Source organism: Oreochromis aureus, linkage group 6 (assembly GCF_013358895.1).
Source record: "Oreochromis aureus strain Israel breed Guangdong linkage group 6, ZZ_aureus, whole genome shotgun sequence".
Classification (NCBI taxonomy): Eukaryota; Metazoa; Chordata; class Actinopteri; order Cichliformes; family Cichlidae; genus Oreochromis; species Oreochromis aureus.
In genome coordinates this window covers 18584425-18604168 of record NC_052947.1, presented here as the reverse complement: position 1 = coordinate 18604168, position 19744 = coordinate 18584425, and the positions used below count along the sequence as shown (strand labels likewise).

The following is a 19744-nucleotide window of genomic DNA, read 5'->3' as shown; positions in this document are numbered from 1 at the left end:
GGCTTCAAGCTCACACTGAGGCCTGTGGGGCACTATCAGCCACTGAGACAATAGACACATTTATGTATATGAATATTTCAAACTTTAAGGCTGCCTGTTTATTTAAGGGAGAGGAACAATACATTATAATTGTACATAATAATATCACAGATGATAGATTAAGTAAATAGATTTTAGGTAGATGCTTGTGCATTCTTAAAGTTTTTTATGTTGAATTGAACTGAGTATGTCATCTGTTCAAAGCCTCTCCCATTCAGTGCTGTTCTCCCTGCCCGTCTTACTATACATGATGTTATGAGTGCAAACACTTTAAAGGTGATAATTTAGGACTTTAACAATAATACAGACAGTAATGTAGTTAAACATCTTACAGTTAGTTTTATTGGGAATGACCGTTAAAAAAAACATGGGAAAGAAGCATCAATATCTTTTGGTGTTTGGTGCAGTTTTCTTGTTTTGTGGTTTTTTGTTTTTTTTTTTCAACAGGAGATGAATATCTCTAAGTTCATTTGTTCACATTTCCACGTCTTAATTTTCAAGTGAAATGTGTTTTTTGAGTTTACACATTATATGCATATAAGGCAACCTTATCCTTTTGCATTATTTTTGTGTGGTGTGTTTTTCTATGTTTTAGCAAAAAGAGGAACAAAGGCGTTTAAATCAACCCAGGATGATATGTTTTAACTTTCATATGGTGTTGCTGAGGGATGCGAAGTGAAACATGCATTGGTCTTTTGGGTAATGTGCTGGAAAAGCTTGAAAATGGACCTTAAAAGTGCTTGAATTTGATGCTGAAAAAGGTGAATGAACCCTGTCGTAAGTCCTTAGAAAACAGACAAAAACTCCAGAACATACCTGATACAGAACCCGAGTGATGCATCTGGATTAAGGCTAATCTATTGTTCACTGAAACCATCAGAAATGGCCTCAGTGGAAAAGCAGCTGTCAAGAAGGCATCCTTAAGAGAAACAGGGAAAAGGGTAGAGGTATGCCAAACTGCACAATAACTGGACTGAAATTCAGTGTCAAATTCAGGATTTATGGAGTGATGAAATTTTTGGTTCAAGTCGTCAATGTACAAACTGCTAAAGCAGTAAAAAACATACCTGGACTGAAAAAAACAATGGCCTCCCTGGAGCCCAGACCTCAGAACTATTCCTGAAGACTACTTAAAGAAATTAGATAAATGCTTGCTCAGGTTTTGTTGAAGAATAAAGGTGACTAAACCAAGTATTGACTTTAGGGTTGTTTGAATTTTACAAACTGTTTTTGCCTTATATCCTCCGGAGAACTGAGGAAAAAACAATCTTCCCATTGAACTTTTTTGTGATTTCCTTTCTCTGGTGCTAAAAGAGTCCACCCAAACACATGAGATATTAATGGAAAACCCAGGATGTCCTCCATTTACCATATTCAGGACTTAGTAGGGTAGCTCAAATAAGTCAACAATGGGCTGGGAGGTCAGTTCCTTGATCATTAATATGCAAATTCTCATGACCACTGATCAAATCCCAGAAGAACAGAATCAACCTTTGGGGATTCTCAGGAGGATATACTATTCCTTCATGTATTTTTGTACATATTTGAATAAATCACTGCAGTTTTGTCCCATTTTCCTAGCAAAATATTAAGAAAGGAAGGATGGCTCAAGACTTTTGCACAATACTTCTAAGCTTTTGACGAAGCCTTTCGGCTTTGACTGACTCTTACCCAGTCAATCAAACACAATCAGCTAACATAACCATTGGTTTACCCAGAAAAAAGGGCACAATCCAAGTTCAACATGTTTATTTGATTTTTCTTTTTTTTTAATGGCAGCAACAGAACAACAATAACCGCTATGGTTAAACAGGCAAAAAAAAAAAAATCCAAGAAAAATCCAGATGACAGAAAGTGGACTAATCTGTTTGATATTATCACACAATATCTGTGCTATCAATATGAGCTCTAAAAACTAAAGTTGTACTACAGCTACCACTGTGTTATTGGATGCTGAAACAGGTTATCAGACAGGCACAAAAATACTCTTATTTACAGCTATGTAAAAAAAAAAAGAGAAAAACCTAAAACAGGCGTTGAACACGACTAGAAATAAAGCATTTTCTTGGCTAGAAACTTTGGCAATCTCCACAATTATGTTTTCGTGCATCTGAGGTGGACATGTATGAAACACGCTTACAGAGTTAACACATCTACTGCTATTAGACATTTTCAAGGTGCTTCTACCTACAGATAACTGTCTGTACTTCCCATAAGTGAGGCTAAGATCCATCTGTCGAATCAGTAAATGTTCCAACAATCAAAACCATCTCCACCAGCTGAACCCCCCCCCCCAAAAACCCCAGATGGTTCCTGCACTAACTCTCTCTCATCCTCGTTAAAGTTTGACAAATTCAAGTTTGCAGATTTACAAGTCGTTTCACTTCTCAAACAGATGCATCTAAGTATAAGGTGTCTAGAAGTTAAAGATTACAGACAGTATAAAAATAAAATATACGCAGTCAGTCACGATCCTGGGGTTGGGCTGATGAAAGCTTTCAGCAGCAGCAATGCAGACAAAAAAAAAAAAAAAAATCAATCAAACTGGAAACCAGTGGTTGTAATCAGTCACAAACTGGGCAGGAGATCTCACGTGATCAGCCCAGTTTTACAGCAGCAAATCTCTTTTCTTCAGGCCTGCAAGACACTCAAGTGGACTCCTCCTGAGCTTTTGGGGCACTACAGTCCAAAATAAATAATAAAGGGATAAAGGTTAAAACAGTTCATTTAAAAAATAGTGAGGATAAAGTCTTGATATTTTATATTTACTCATTTATTTTTAGTAAAAATCATAAATGTATGGCTCATGTAGCACTTGTGCACGGTCAGTGGAAACTAAAATCTTGTGAAGGCTAGATTCAAAATCATACCCAAAATTTTAATCACAGGCATACACGTGCCTGGGCATACTCTTTGTTGTTGCTTCTCCAGTGCACCTGTATTTAATTTGCACCAAAGCAGATGAAATGCATTCACAGTGCTTGATCCTTCCTAACTGGACAGACTGAAATCCCTGCAGTTTAACTGACTCTGTGTTAGACTGTGATGATCAAGAGCTACAGTGTATTTGAGAAACTGAATTGCAATGTTATATTTTACTAATGCCCTTTATTAAAAAAAAAAAAAAAACAGAAACAGAAACATAGGAACAGAAGTTCCAGTCCCCTTTAACATCAAATCTCTGATAAATATTCCCCAACAAAGACTTCTTTTAAAAAATGAAACCATATATTTTAATGCATTTTCAAATGCCTACTTTAAGTCATGAGCAGGAGGCAAGGGCCTAATTCTGTTAATGGAAGTAAGAAAACTTCATAAAATCACCACATAACAAAAATAAGCTCTAAAGGCTTTATTTCCTTCATTGATTTTGTGACTTGTATGAGCCTCAAAGACGAGGTGGGAGTGGGCAGATATCACACTGCACCTTCCAGGATGACCTTTTGCATAACAGACCAAGAGGGGAAGAAGTTCACTACTCACATGTATGACGCTGCCCTGAAAACTATACATTATGAATAAGAGTTATATAACCAGCACTAATGATTTAAACTGATTTACACTGACACAGTTTCTGTAGAGGCCGATAAGCGTGCGGAAGGATCACAATCAAGCTTGTGTTCTCAAAGCTACCTGTGATTCTCTCCTGCTGAAGCATCTTCAGGAAGCTTCTCTCTCTCCGTCTCCTGCTTCTTCTCATCAGGACCGACATCACCATTTGTCACTTTGTCTGTTCGGCAGAGAGGCACAGGCCGAGTCAAACAGAGTCATTGCTGCACAACCTGAGCCATGACAGAACCATGTGATGGCACATGACCGATCTGGACCTTACAAAAATAAATACGATTTTCTATCCATTTTGCATGCTATGCCCTTTAAAAAAAAAAGACCTTTCATAAAAGGCACAGATTTTGATAGCAGTACTGTATTTTCAAGCAAGGATGTGGTCATTAAGGTTAGTTTTTCTGGAAAGGATGCAAACCACACTGATCCTGTGATGTCCCCCTGGGAAGGGGAGAAGAAGCTGATAGCGGAGTATCAATATTTCTGTTTACTAGTATTTATAAGTGTGTTAGAAGTTCATAATGAATTAAAAAGAATGAGCAGAAAGTCCTAGATGCAACTTTATCCCGTGACCTTGCCATTTCTGTTACCGTTTTGCCTTGCGGTCATCAAAATAGCTCATAGGTATCTTATTTCCATATACCAGTTACCATCATCACCACCCGGGGCTCAAAGCACGCCCTTAAAGGCTGAATATGTAGTAAGCATAAACCTTCTGCTTAATGTAATGGGAAGAGGTCTGTGTTACCTTAACTGACATTTTCTGTTATTTCTGCCATTTCCACATCATTTGATAAAACTTTCTCCATTCACCGTTATAGGAATAAAATGTATCAGACAACATGCTGTATATAAAGGATGGATGCGACTACACCTACTGGTTAGTGACATTCTCTTGGGAAACCCTGATCTGAGCATTTTAGCCTTCGCCATCTTAGTGTTTTAAAAGCATATGTCACAAGTATCTGAGGGATACGCACACTCTCTGTCTAGCAATGTTGTTTCATCCCTGTTTTAAAGTCCAGTGGGGGACCATAATTTCCTAAATGAGTGTCACATTGTAATAAATGAGATTCCAAACCAGTGACTAAAATCATCTCATTAGGACAGTCATTAGTCATTGAGAATAGGAGCCGAGGGTTGTTTAACTTAAAGCCAGAGGATTCGGCTCCTGGTGGCCAGCAAATGCAGGTTTAAGGCAAATGCTCAGCGACTTCACTTTTCAGACCTAGAGGTTATGCAGACCTTTTACATATCATCTGTATAAACCCATAATAAATGTGCATTACTTTCTGAAGAAACATGCTTTTGAGCATCTGTGCCTGTTTGCCAGTCTGGCATATTTTGGTAGATAAAAACCGGTCAAAATAGCAAAGTAGCAGGTACTATCACCTAATGGAAACCCCCCCAAAAAACAAAGTCAAGCTGTGCAGAGCCAACCCGAATAGATACTAGTGCAAAAGATGTATAAGACCGCCAAGTAAGGTAAACGTTTATTGGCACCAGTCAAGCGGAAAACCTCTCTCACTGAGCTCACAGCTGCCAATGTTAAACATGCTGCAGTTATACCAGCTTTAATACCAATGTCTGCATTGACAGTTAATGTGGTGAAGAGCTGTTAAACCACAGTGAGTCGTGGACTCTTTGACTCACTCATAAACCTTTGATCGGCTCCCCTGAACTACAAAGACAGAACCCTAAATAACTGACACCTCAGGCAGATTTTCTAATACAATGTCAGTGGCATGAAACAGAAATATATAAAATATACAAGCTCCAAGGACCATGTATAAAGCTTCCAAGTACAAGGAGCTGCTGGTGTCAAAGTTCTTAGAATTATATTTCAACAGAATCCCTCAAGATTAAGATTATAATCTGATAAAGATCAAAGTTATTCACAAAACACATACCCCTTATGAAAGCTCTTAGATGAACTGGTAGTTCTTAAACAGAGGACAAAAGTAAGCGAAATATTCTCCAAGGGAAGAATGACAGAGTTAGTGAAATGTTAGATCATGCAGTGATAATGTTTGTGGTCTATCTTAAAGAGCTGTGCTCATCTACCACCCAGCACAACAATGCTAAAATACAAAAATGAAACACACAAAACCATGGTACCATTCACAGAGTCCTGGGATGGCTGCAATCACAACATTGTAAGATTTTCTCTGCTTTGATGCAGCATTTTTGCAAAATACATTTTGCAAGTATCCAAAAATATATAGACCCATGCATGCTAAACAGCTACTGTAAAGGTAGGCTAGGGTTTTCAAACACAATACAAACAAGCAGCTTAGAGAGAGCATGAAGAAAGAAAGAAAGAAAGAAAGAAAGAAAGAAAGAAAGAAAGAAAGAAAGAAAGAAAGAAAGAAAGAAAGAAAGAAAGAAAGAAAGAAAGAAAGAAAGAAAGAAAGAAAGAAAGAAAGAAAGAAAGAAAGAAAGAAAGAAAGAAAGAAAGAAAGAAAGAAAGAGATGATCAGTACCTGAATTATTTTCTTTGGCTTGTTCAACCCTCTTCAGCGCTCCTTTCTTTGCTTCTTCGTGCTGCCGTTGTTCAGCTAAAGACTTGTTCAGCACCTGGCTGAGCACACAGTCACCCTCTCCAACCAGAAACATGCTCTTAAACTTATTGTACAACATGGTGGCCTTGTCCATGATATCCTGGCTTGCTTTGAATCTGCGAATCTAGGACATGAACAAAGAAGGAAGGCATTAGCACTCATGAAATAACTTAGACGCTGATGCAGAATGCATCCAAAATAAGACTCCTTCATGTTGTTACCTTTTTGAGCGTGGCGATGAGTTCGCTGTGTTTCTGCAGATGCTGGGTTGTGACCTGAAGGGCACCAATCTCATCTAATGCATCCAGACACTTCTTCACATCCTAGTGACAAGAGACAGGGAATAATACAGATGGCATAGAAGATGGAAGAAAAAAGTCCCAAATCCAGATTTTTAGAAGATACACCTATGGTATCGATTTGAGGTGATGCCAATTCCACATCAGCATTATATGGTTGAGGGGTAAAAATAGGAGGAAAAAATGCCAGTTATATTTTTCCCACAGCCCAGTTAAAACTGAGTGAAATAAAGTAGAAGCTCATGTGCAGATCTGAGCCCTGATGGACTGAATAATGCAAGGAGCGCATTAACAAGGATGGAGTAGCAGGCTTATTCTTAACCTTAAGATACCCACATAAGATTCCAAGCATTCTGGCATAATTTAAACAGTGCAATAAAACCACAATGAGAAAAGTGTCTATGGGTAAATAATATTTTAGTCTTTGATGGATACTTTAGATGAAGCATTGACAGGTTTAACACCTGTTGTCTTCGTCAGCTCAGTGCAGGAGAACACTGATTCATAAAGTTGTCAGAAGAGAAATGTGGACTGAGTAACATGTAACAAGTTTAAGATTTGAGTGATGTGAACTTACAGGGTTGTCAATTTTCAGTGAAATTTTGATTTCACTGTGCAGTCTCTGCAGTTTCAAGTCAGTTGACATTTCTAAGTGAAGAAAGAAAAGGGAAGAAAACGTGATTATTCTTAAATAACTACTTAAAAAAAAAAAAACTTTGCTGAAATATAAATAAAATATATATATATATATTGATTGGTCACTAAAATCTGTTTGCACCTACAATTGACTTTTACCTTGCCACAAAAATATGAATATATATGTTTTTTGTTTTGACCATCAAAATTACCTTTCTTCTTTGCTCCTGTCCTCTCTTCATTTTTCTTCTCATCATCTCTACCTGGTCTAGAGATAGCAATAAATACACCATATCATAACTCTATCCAGAATTAAGACACACGTGATTACATTTTATCATTTGCTCTGAGTTTCTGATGACTACTGTGTATAAACATACTCTCTCAATTCATCAGCTTTCCGCCGCCGCACATCTTTGTCCACATCTGCATTTTGCTGTTTCTTTCTGCCTTTATTTTTCTGAGATTAAGAGAGATTAAGGTACTCAAAAGCATGTTTTTTATGACACCTCTTTTAGAAACAATGATGGCAATGGGAGATACTAATTGCATAGATGATTGTGTGGAGTGAATACTTGCCTCTTCATCGTCAGAGCCAGAGGAACTGTCATCCTTGGACTTCTTCTTCTTAGCTTCAGGTTCCTTTACTTCTGTGTCCTTTCCTTCCTTCTTCCTCCTCTTCTCTTCCTCTCCACTTTGGGTCTTGTCCTCTGTTGCCCTCTTTCGCTTTTTGTCTGACTCTCCAATCTCCCTAAATAAAAAAGAAAGAGAAAAATGCATGTGTTTTTATACTGTTGGGCTGATTTGGCTTTTAACATTCCAGTGAAATTGGGGTTTCAGGATCTGGCCTTTATGCAGGCTGAAGAGCATCAAACAGCCACTGCAAAAACTGTGCAAAGGAAACATGAAGCTTCTGTGTCTGCATGGATTTTGTACGGTGCCTGTTGATGATTATGTAGTTACATTTCACTGCCGGAGCCTTGCTGTTCCTGCTGCTGAAGCAAAAGCAACTTCTCGCTCTTGGGCTTCCTGCCTCTTCGTTTAGGGCCTTCTCCACCTAATCACATGAATGGAGGCACACAGACACATGCAGAAGTTATGAAGGACAGCTGTCCAGTCCTATAATAATGCATTGTTAACAGTTGCCAGTAAGTTTAATGTATATATCATACTACAAGCTGTAATGGGCATATTTCCACCTCTTGTTCCTGTGTATTAGATGTATTGCCATGAATATGAGCTTCTGATTTATTAACTTCTCATTGCTCCTACAGGATTATCATACCAGCACCACAAAACAAACAGCCTACCGGTGGGACTAACAGGACTTGCTGGTACATCATCTTTGTCATTCTCCTGGTCAGCATCACTCTAAAATTTAGGAAGAAATGAAAGAATTTAAAAACAAAGTACTAAAGACCAATTAATAAACAAAAAAACAAAACTATAATCAATTTTTATTACACTTTTTCTCTTAAACTAAACAAATTAATAGCCAGTGCCAACCTTTTTCTTTCTTCCTCGCTTGGGTTTCGGTACATCTGGTGATTCTTTCGGAGCAGAGTCCTAAAATTATTGACACATCCAGTCATTTTAATCATACCGCACATCAAATTTTAACTTTCTTTGTTATCTCATTAGTATAAGAAGGAAAGCTGTAGCAGTAAGAGAATGAGCAGGTAAATGTCCTCCCCTGATTTAAAAAAGCAACAACAACAACAAAAAAAAGCATCAGTCCATCTTTGATTTTGGTGGTGGTGTTGACGGTAGTGGGGGAGGGGGTGTCAGTGGCACCATCTAGTGTATACCTGAAATACTACACTCTGTGAATCATTAAATATATCAATCCTTTATTCACTACATATGTGTCCAAGTTTGAATTTTTTTTGCCTGTTTGTTTGTTTGCAGCTATATACACACATACACACAAAAAGACTTTATCAGTGTGAGTACAAAGATTTGGGGGTATGAAAAGTTCAGTATGAATCAGTATTTATTAAAGAAATAGGATACAACATTGAGTCATTAAATTACTGCAGTCACAGCAGGAAGAATGTCATAGTAAAATAATGTATTTTAATTGAATTGAATTATGAGTCCCGACTTACCTTTCTCCAAGGTACACAGAAAGCCATGCAAAATAAAATACCATTAACTGATTGAAAACAGTACTTGTGCATTATATGGATAGGAAAAAGCAGGAAATGCAAAGCGCTGCAGCAGGACGTCCGATTGATCCCAAAGAGGTGAAAAGAGAAGAAGAAATTACACTTTTTGTATTTTCTTTATAGCCGCACACAGAACTGGGTCTTGAATGAAGACAGATTAGATCTACAGACATTTTCACTGGTACCTTTGACCTTACCTGAGCTTATTATTATTATTTCATCTACTGAAAACAAACAGACTGCTTTCTTACATAATTCTATCAGTTTCTAAATCAGTGATCACCTCAAAAGCATTAAAAACAGCAAAACCCACACCAGGCTCTCCGATCCAAACGTCCAGCACCGGGGAAATTTTGTGGCCAACGACAAGAATTTTGAGTCAAACAGGAAAACAAACAAACAAACCAAAAACTCGACCAATTAAATAAAAGCACCAGGTGTCACATGCTTTCCCCACGGAGAACAGAATAACCTGCACCGCTTTAGGGCGTCACAACATGCAAAGTACGTACATCCTGGTCCTGATGACCCTGCTCAGAGATCAGAGACCCTTCCTCCTCCTCCTCCTCCTCATTCTCATTCTCCTGCTCAGCCTCACTTCCTGGAACCTGAATGCACCCAAGACACAGCATAGGATGCAGCGTGGTGGGGTGAACGAGTCTTGAAAGGGAGAAAAGTTAGCGAGTATTCTTCTGCTGCACACACACACAACTGTTGGCATAAAAGCCTCTGAAGCAGTTATCAAAGAATAGCAAATAATCTGTGAAGCTTTGGCTGCAGTCATATGGTTTTCATCATAAAGAAGACAAGAGGAAGACTTGAGGGCTAGCAAAAAAACAAATAAATAAACAAAAGGAAAGAAGCTGATGACACAGTGACAAACAAGCAGAATGTGAGTGCAGTGAAGTGAAATACAGTCTGCAGAGGGGGATCTGAAGAGAAAAACTTACTTTGGCTTTGATCACCTTGTCATCTGCATCCTCTTCTCCTTCTGGATTGCTGTCTGAATCCTTCTCACCAAAAGACTGAGGGGGAACCGGCTTCAAATACAAACAAAAAAGAATATGGTTAAATTAAACTGGGCAAAAACACAAGAACAGCAGGGCTCAGAAGTAGCTGTGCACATTCAGTAATGTCAGATGATCCGAACAGGGCAGCAGGAAACAGGTGATTTCTTTGAAGTTAAACAAATATGACCCAAACTATTCCTGTAAACAAACCATACTTGAGGTTTTAGGTAGCTAAAGGCTAAATGGTCTGAATATAAACTGGTGCCCACTTATGTTTGACAGCAAAACAGAAAGCCGGGCAACAAGTTTATGGTGTATATTCAATCCCAATGTCCTGATGTCTGCAGGACAAATACTGGGATAGGTTTTGGAGAAGACAAAAAGGAAAATAAAAGAGGAGGATATACCTTGGGTGCAGTAAGCTCTACTTTTGGGTTGTTCTCAATCTCCCACAATCCTTCATTGAATCCTTTTCTCTTGTTAGGCTTGGCATACTTCTCTTTGTTAGGGAGGTACGGAAAAATGTCTTTGGGGCCAAGAAATGCACTGCAGAAAAAGATGTTTGTATATTTAATACTTTTTTTGCTGTGTAGTATAAAGTCCGGTGAGTACATGCACTGCTAGGACTGACAGGTCTCTAAAACTTTTAAAACATTAACAAAATTTACTTCCTTAACCACTGAAGCCACTCACTGTCATTCCAATGACTCATAAATACAATGAAAAGGTCACACGTATCATTCTACAGTTTTGAGTCTGCATCATGTGACACCTCTGTAAAGATCTTCAACGAGTTTACCCAGATGAATCTCTTCAGATCACTCAGACCAAATGAAACGTGCAGAACACTCATCAAACTGAAGGAGGTGTCAAGCTGCCTGTTACTAACGTTTCATGGGTGCCAAAGAAGAAAATCGGAAACTTGACGTTGGATGGCTTCACTGCACCATCGGGTACTTCATCGATCTGGCAAAGACATGAGAAAAAGCAGATGTTTGCTTACAGCTGTAAACGGTAGTGGCTTATTTGCTTGGGTGCTTGTTGGCACACGACCTGCCTTATTTGTATGTCTGTCCACAATATAAGCATCGCACTTACTCTTGCAGGCCAGTGTGGATAACCCTTCATCTTGGCAAAAATCAGATCGCCAGGTTTCCAGTCTCGAGCCATGTTGGACGTATCACCAAGCTGGAAAAATCAGCAAATTTAGACTTGCATCAATATAATGTACCACATTCTGATCCGTCTTCTCACCAATGGGAAACCCTCATTCAATGCCCCTCCCCCTAACCACAACCAACATCCTCTGGAGTCCGGAGTTCATTCAAATATGACAGTCACGTTTGCTGTGATAAAACAGCCATACATTATATAGATTTGTTTAATGTGTTTATGCTAATCTCATCGCTGGCTAAAAACAAGTGAAAGCCAGGTGTATTAACACGCTCGAGCGATGCAAGCAAAGCGAAACGCTTCGTCAACAAACCCACACGCTAGCTAGCGTTTAGCCATTAATTGCTAACAAAACAGCTTCTTCCACTGACCTCTAGCGTTTAGAGACTTCCACAGGGAAGCAGGCTATTTTCTGCGGTTCGAAAAATCGATAGTATATCAGAATTGTTAATAAGAAAACAAACTGCTCCTTTCCTTTTCCGCACACTCGGATGCACGTTTTCCGCTCCCGCGCAGGACGTCAATAGACTGTACCAATACAGTGCAGATCGGGGGGAGTCAATTTTAATTAAAAGACACTACCTGGGCTTTTCTCTGTGTATCAAATCGAGCTCAACCCATTACGATAATTAAATAAATGCCAAATGCTTGTGATGATTACCTGGAGTCTTGTGCGGCATGTATTTGAGAGGTAATAACGCTAGTACCCTGTTGGGATGGATGCAGCTTCAGTGGGCGTTAACATCTGCGCATGCGCTTTCATATAAAAGCTTAAAGGATAAGCGTTGACGCTCAAAGTTGTAACTATGGAAACTTATAAGGGTTGGACTTATGAAAGATACAGAAATTCTAAACATTTACATTCAGAGTTAATTCTGGTCCAACAGATCGCTCATTACATGTTCCTGGGATGTGAGAGTCAGAGTGGGAGGTCGGCAGCTGGTCCTGATGCTGCGGATGCCATCTATCTCTCATACAGGGATGGTATATTTTAATCTTATTTTTAATACAATCTTACCTGAGAGACAAAAAAGGCCTTTAATTTTCTCATTTTATTGCAAACCAGCATCACGAGGTGCAAACGCCTGTGTATGATGTGGTAGTCACTTGGAATATGATGGCTGACGTCCCGACTCAATTTGGTTTGCATTTAGTGACCTCTAGTGGACAAATCTAGGTATAACACATTGACTGAAAGCAGTCCTGAGTGTATAAGTATTACAGTAAAATACTTATGTGTGGTCTTCATTTTATTACATTCCCATGAAAAAATTTTCAGTTCCTGGTACTATGAGGAATTCAATACTACAGTGCATATTGCAAACTACCAATGGACACTGGAATCTCTTTTTTAGAGTTTTAAGCTCATCTGTTTTACTAACTAATCTTAGAGTTATAACTGCTATTTTCTTATCAGTTGATGCCCAGATTGTTCTCTTAATTGATCAGTTAGCTGCTTAAATCTACTTATTAATTTCGTGGATCTTAATGGAAGTCTTGAGATGTGCTCTGTCTGACCAAAAGCTTCTGAAATTAATTTTTGGACCTCACTATTATACAAGGGCAGTTTAATTAAGAGTGATAAAACACTGGAGAGCAGCATATTTACCTATTTCTAAAGTTGGCTACAGGCAATATTCACAGACAGAGACATATATAAAACACACTCATATGACTATATAAATGTATTATTCCATCAGCTTTTCTCACAAATTTAAATATTCTCTTCTTTGTTCCTCCATTTTTTATATACAGGCTGAAATGTACTTTAGGAAAAGTTATCAAACTAATAAAATATCTTTCCATAAGTCATCCAAAAGGCTCTGGAGCACTTTATCCTACTATAAGACCTCAAATGTTGTAGGTAAATGAAGGTGACCTCAGCACTTGTGGCCATACAGATACACAAGTGTACATAAAGTGTGTGTGTGTGCTTGTGTGTATTATCAAGACAATAGAAGATACTGATAGTTGAAGGACAGATGCACCAGCCACTTAGTCCCAGAGAGGGGGATAAGTGAGAAGAGGAGGCCAGTGTGGGCCAGAGGAGGGTGGATGAGACAAAAGGAGAAGAGAACGAGGTGGAACCCAGGTCCATGCCCAGGAATAACTCACAGGAGCTACTAGGCCCCCTGCCCAGCCTGTGAGGTGAGAGACCTTAGAGTTGGACCCCAGCCAGCTTAGTGGGGTTCCTGCTTAGACACACGGCTATGGCAGAGGCCCGGGCATGAAGGTATAGAGAGATGACAGTGTGTGTGCATGTGCATGGACGTGAATGTGTATCCTTCACCCTGCCAGACGAGGAGTTGGCAGAACATCCCACTTTGTCTCTGAGGGCCACAAAGTCCTGCAATCCTTCCTCACTCATTTGTTAACCTGCCTCTCTTCTTTGCGGCGTCCTCGCTCATGCTGAGGGAAGCTACTTTATATATGACCACTGCCATTCAAAATCACCTCCCTACATTAGTGCCGTCCTCTGGACCGCCGTGACAATGAGACAGCCTAGAAAGGAGACAGCTGTGTTTCCAACTGTGTTGGAAAAACAATAATGCAAAACCCATGGAAGGCAAAAATAATAAAATCACACATGCCATAAAAATGTATGCCGGCAATAAGGTTTTGTATTTGAAAAAAATATTTTGAATTTCATGGATTCATATTTTATACATAAAATGTCATTTTAAAAACATGGAGCCAGCAGCGTATGAAACAGCTGACGTAGCTCAGACAGGATTCCTGTCCCTGCCTCCGACTGCTCTGTTTTCCCCCCCAGGTTCATGCACTCCTCCAACACTTGCTAGGCCTGTTTTTTTTAGCCAGCCACTAGATGGCCTCAGACTTTTCCACTACTTTCAGTCACACTTGCCAACACACCTGTTCTCTTCACCCCATCAGCCACACCACTGCTTAACCAGTCCAGTTTTTATCGTCTTAGTGCTGTCTCTCATAGGTGTGTGCATGCTCTGTAACTGCACTATATCTCTTATTTTTCTGAGCACATTTTGCAGAAAAATAAAATCAGCTTTTACTTGAATTCCATTTTCCGAGGAGGACTTTTGCTTCTAATGAAGTGATTTCATACTGTGGTGTTTCCACTTTTACTCAATTAAAAGATCTGAATAATTGTTCAGTGGCTGTGTAGCTGAAATCAGAGGACAAACGTGGGAGCAGAGCCACAAAATCCTCTTTTGGGGGGTTTAAAAAAATAGCTTTAAGCAAACAAAGTGTTCCAGTAGAGTATCATAAAACATTGGAATAGTTTGCATTTAGATTTAAAATTACATTAATTAGAAAAGTGTAAATCTACACAATAAAACTTCTGTTCTGTGCAAGTTGTTTAAGCACGTGCATATTTCATGTGCAATCAAGCTTTTTGTGCTTGTATCTGAAGGCGAGTGCACATTGGTTGTTCGACTAAATCTATCCCTAATATACAGATAAGCTGCTAAGACACAAATTAGAGTCCACGTCTGTCAGGTTTGTAGCTCCAGATTGCCAAATCTGTACAAGATGCATTTTCCCCCCTCTTAAAGCCTTTGTAAGAAAAACAAATGCCCCCAAAATCTATAGTGTGGAGTAAAATGAGCAAAATTTAATGCCAAGCAAGACCATCTTCTATCTCTCAGTGTAAGTACGAGTAATGTTGAAAATTTACAAAGGTTTTTCCCCGTCAAACTTTGATGAAATCATTGATTTGGGTTTTTGCACACTCCTCTGTGGCATCATCTGAAGGGCACCTTCTCCTGACTTGAATGAGTGATGGTGTCCTTGAGCTTGTGTTTTCTTTTTATGTGTGTGTGCGTGTGTGTGTATGTGTGTGTGTCATACACATGGATTGGCATCTTTCCCCTTACTGCTGGCAACCCTTCAGCATGTTAGGGGAACGGCCAGGGTGCCACTGGAGAATGATAAAGTAGTCACAAGACAGGTCAGTACATTCATTAACACCGTGGCAATATTTGTTAATAAATATGGCTTAATTTGGCACTGACTTGGCAAAGAAAGCCTATGATGATTAGAGATGAAGAAGTACAGTGGAAAGCAGTCACCAGACGAAAGAAAAGTTCCCAGCACAGGTGCCATATTTAATGCAGTCTGGACCCGCAGTTGGAGCTCTAATTCATTAAAGGTGAGAATGGGTGGGTGTTCAGAGTTTGGGACTTCTAAAGCTCCACACAATCACCAAAACATTCAAAAAGGCAGGAAGGTGGAGAGGAAGTGGGAGGAAACAAAGGAGGAAGATGGAAAGAGTGAGGGACTAGGACAGCAGGTGGATGTGTGAAGGCAGGGGATGACAGATGCTTCTGTCAGCGTTCCAACAGTCGCCGCTTTGTGGGAGCAGCGCAGATGCCTTCTTCCCCCCTCCCTCCACGACTGCCCTCCTTCTCATCCCTCCCTTCCTCTCGACAGGCTCTGATGTGGGGATAACAAGACAGGAGCAGTCCTCTCAGCAGTAAAGTGACCACACTGGCACAGTGCTACATGTGGACAGGGGAGGGGTGAGGTGATGGAGAGGTCCAGGCCTGCGCCCAAGGCTTAAGGAGGTCTCAGTGGCGGTGGGGGTGTGGTTATAAATGTGGGGGTCAGTGCGCGAGGACAGGGGAAGGGCTCTCTCGCTGGGCTGTGGGAACCAGCTGAGACGTGGGGTCCGTGGCGGTCCTGCCTGTGAGGAAAGCAGATGTTTTCGCTCGGGGGTGTGCCAAGTTTGCAGAGCAACCTTCAGCTGCTTGGAGGTCAGGTCTTTAATAAGGGGGCTGGGCGCAGGACATTTTGGAGGCAAATGCTTCAACTTTGATACAACAACATATTAATTATAGTGGTAGACCATAGGGCAGAGGGTTGTAGTGGTACATCCCACCCCACTGGTTTGGAGCCTCCATCAGGCTGACATTAGCCAAGACTAGCTGGCAGAATTTCTGCTGTCCCAGCACTAGCCCCTCTTTTTCAACCGAACCGCACGGATGCAGAGGCAGCAGTTTGGATTGGTGTAACCACGACTGCTTGTGTCTGAGCTGAGGTGCTATCTAAACAGAGTATTACATGTTAGTGTTGCTCTGTAACAGAAGCGGGCACACTGATGTGCAAGATCGCCTAACTGATTGAAAATTGCATCACCTCTCAATAACGGCATGGTTTTGACAAGAAATACTTTGAAGGTACGTTTTTGGAAAATACAGTCACAAAGTAGAAACTTTAAGCAAAAGTGAATTTACCTGTGGTCACCGACACACAAGATTTAAAAAAAAATTGTGGTTAATCGCGCCCGTGATTTCCAGTAAGCCGATTTTACAGGAACATGGCTAAAATGACCAGTTATGTACTGTAGTGCAACATGGCTCCACATCGAAAATAAGACTGCTAGAAGAACAGAAAAAAGTCTGATTGTCTGTCTTTCCTATAAACGTGGCTTCAGCAGTGATGATTATAATTTTGCTGAGTTCAGTCACTTCCTATTTCTCCTGATTATCTTGAACTTCACTCCGGTCTTCTTCTAGCCTTCGTTCTGTTTGTCGCCCTTCTTGTGCCACAGCTGTGTTCATTCACTCGTTCAGTCTCCTTTTGCATATTTGTCACACTTACATGCTTCAGGTCATCAAACAAATTTGAAAGATAAACAAAGATAACCAGAGTAAAGACATAATGCAGTTTTTAAGTGATTATTTTATTTATTAAGGGAAATAAGTTGTCCAAACCTGCTTCACTCTCAGTTCCCTACCCTTTTTGCACTAGTCCAGCTTTCTACACATTTTCTTGTGTACCTTGTTTTGTAGTGTTGCCAATTTGAGGTTTGTTTTATTCCTCATTTTTAATTTTCGTGTACGACCTTCTGGAGCGCCTGCCCCACACTTGCATCATTCACTGCCAGCTTTTCTGCACATGACTCCTGCTCAGATTAAAGATCCATTTTTGGGCTTTCATTCTGTCTCCATGTGTTGTGCATATGGACCCTCCAGCCAGGCAGTATAAAATGAGAATGACCTACAGTGTAAATGCAAATGGACCGACACTTATATAATGCCTTTCTATTCCTACTGACCAGCCAAAGCATGTTAAACTATAAGCCACGTTTAACATTTAGCCATGCATTCCTAAAGCCTTTTTTCAAAACACTTTGAGCACTTTATAAAATACCAAATAGTCAAACAGCCGAACATGCATGTCTGTGGACTGTGAGAGGAAGGTGCAATATACAGATTCACAGGGAGAACATGTTAACGTCACTGCACAACTGTGGCATTAAATTCAGGGGTTATCAGAGGAAAACATCTAATGATAGCCTCCTATAGAAAATAAAACATTGTTTTTTTCTCAGCACAATATTACAAGAGTAGCCTTTCCTGAAGAGCATGAAAAGAAGCACGCTCTTTCTGTGGTCATATGGGTCCAGAAGCTTTGCATGAACCTGTCTAATACAATAAATGCATAACTCCAGCCGTTAAACACGGAGGCGGGAGATAGCATTTATAGTTGGCAATATAAATTACGTGGATAAATAAAAATAGGGACTGAAAAGACATCTCCCCAAATGGTGAAGCTCAGCAAAAGCGGAATATTCAAGCCTGGTAGCTATCCAAATCATACTGGCAAAATTACAAGAGACTTTCTAAAGATGATAAAAGAAAAATAAATATGACCTGGACAAGACCTGAGTCCAATAAAACACATTTGGAGTATTTGAAAGATAAGGATGGAGCAACACAACCCCTCCAGCAAAGAGCAGCTATAAAACAGACTCCAAAGAACGGCAGAGCATCTCTCAACAATTTGTGTAACAGCACAATCCTCATTGGAAAATAAAGGATGACACACAAAGCAATGAAAAACAGAAAGATATTAATGTCAGTATGGAAAGATGTACTAACACTTGTTGCATTAAGTTTCTGGCATACTCTCCGTATTATCAATAAAATTAATGTAAACTGCTGGATTTGAACTTTATTTAAGACAAAATGTATTTGGTAGTAAACAGCTTAATTAGTAACAGTAAAAATATTTGCAGGTGACACTGAACAGATCATTCGTGTTAATAATAAATCGAATAGAATGCTATAATTATTATTTATACTAAGCAATCCAAAGGGAATGACTGTGAATTTTCCCTCAGCTTGACAGATTATCAGTGCCCTTAACCATAAATTAGCCATATGCCTTTACTTGTTTGGTTCACTTTTGCAGTCCTCATCATCTCGTGCAGCAGGCAGCTAATTTTTAGAGTGCCTTTGATGAACCTATTGATGGTGCCAGTCAACACCAAATGACGGATGGGCAAGGTTGGAGGTAAAAGAAGAGTGAAAACTGCACTGAGATTCAGAAGCAGGGCTGCACGCTCAGAACACGGTGACTTATATAGGTAATAATATGTAAGTGCCAGGGTTACTTTAATCCAGGGGTGCCCAATCCCAGTCCTCGAGAGCTACTGCCCTGCAGCTTTTAGATGTGTCCTTGTTCCAGCACACCTGAATCAAATGAATGGCTCGTTATCAGGCCTTTGCCAGACTTGATGGCATGCCGAATTGGTAATCCAACTATTTGATTCAGCTGTGTTGGAGTAGGGATGCATCTAAAAGCTGCAGGACAGTAGCTCTCGAGGACTGGGATTGGGCACCCCTGCTTTAATCCAATCCCACAAAAATTCAACGTTAAAATTTTCAGCCACTTTTAATTGTCCTGATTTAATTTACAGAGATACATCCAACCCTGCTGCTTCTCACATATATCCCATATAAGAAAAGTTTGTGTTTTCAGCTACAGCATGAGTGAATACAGGACAGCCATTCAACAGGGAGGCTCACGCTTAAATGTTTAATGTTAAACGATTCTTTTCTGTCACATCAGTCGTTAGCACTTTGCTGCTCAAAGTTTGCTTCGGAGTCCTTTCCTCGCAAACGAATAAACTTAGTTAGACTCCGACTTAATTTACGACTATTGCCAGCGTCTTCGGCTGCTCTGTTTTTTTTAAATGTGGCGATAAAGGACATTCGCAAGGCTGCAAATCTGAGGAGTGCACGAAATAGGACAATTAGTTTCATCATGGAGGCACGACGATTACAAAAAAAAGTGATCATAAGAGTCTTCCCAGCACGATGAGTTAAAGAAGGGAGATTCACCTCATCTCAACCTTTGCATTGATTTTCGAGAGAGTGGGAGATCTGGGGATTACTTTGGAGAGCAGCAATGAAGACCTAGCTTATTGGGTCTTTTTTGTATTTGGCAAATGGGCTTGACAAAGATGGAGGAGACAAAATCTAGGGCTTACAGCTGCGGCACCCAATCGGGGGAACTTGAAAGCAGCG

General features: G+C 39.9%; 1 protein-coding gene across 3 annotated transcripts; it reads right to left on the bottom strand.

The window, feature by feature from the left end:
• Positions 1–1773: 1773 nt before the first annotated feature.
• Positions 1774–12205, bottom strand: psip1a (PC4 and SFRS1 interacting protein 1a). 3 transcript variants are annotated; one of them, XM_031752239.2, is made up of 17 exons: positions 12112–12205; positions 11376–11465; positions 11167–11243; positions 10685–10823; positions 10218–10307; positions 9780–9875; positions 8606–8665; positions 8410–8470; positions 8063–8156; positions 7679–7850; positions 7480–7559; positions 7312–7367; positions 7041–7111; positions 6386–6487; positions 6087–6288; positions 3673–3769; positions 1774–2718 (listed from the first exon to the last, which is right to left on the bottom strand). In XM_031752239.2, exons 2-17 carry the CDS (start codon positions 11445–11447, stop codon positions 2688–2690), a joined length of 1500 nt encoding a protein of 499 aa, XP_031608099.1. In that variant the 5' UTR covers positions 11448–11465; positions 12112–12205; the 3' UTR covers positions 1774–2687. The 3 variants fall into 3 exon arrangements, with proteins under 3 accessions (XP_031608099.1, XP_031608098.1, XP_031608100.1); XM_031752238.2 differs by lacking the exon at positions 12112–12205 and adding an exon at positions 11822–11967; XM_031752240.2 differs by lacking the exons at positions 9780–9875; positions 12112–12205 and adding an exon at positions 11822–11967.
• Between the last annotated feature and the right edge of the window lie 7539 nt (positions 12206–19744).

Bases quoted from the DNA above. Each gene is read 5' to 3' on its own strand.
- psip1a (XM_031752239.2), bottom strand. From the start codon at position 11,447: ATGGCTCGAGACTGGAAACCTGGCGATCTGATTTTTGCCAAGATGAAG. The intron at 9,876-10,217 runs GTAAGTTTTTCT...GGGTGCATTCAG, and splicing joins ACAAGGTGATCAAAGCCAAA to GTTCCAGGAAGTGAGGCTGA. The intron at 3,770-6,086 runs GTACTGATCATC...TCTGCCGAACAG, and splicing joins AGCCAAAGAAAATAATTCAG to ACAAAGTGACAAATGGTGAT.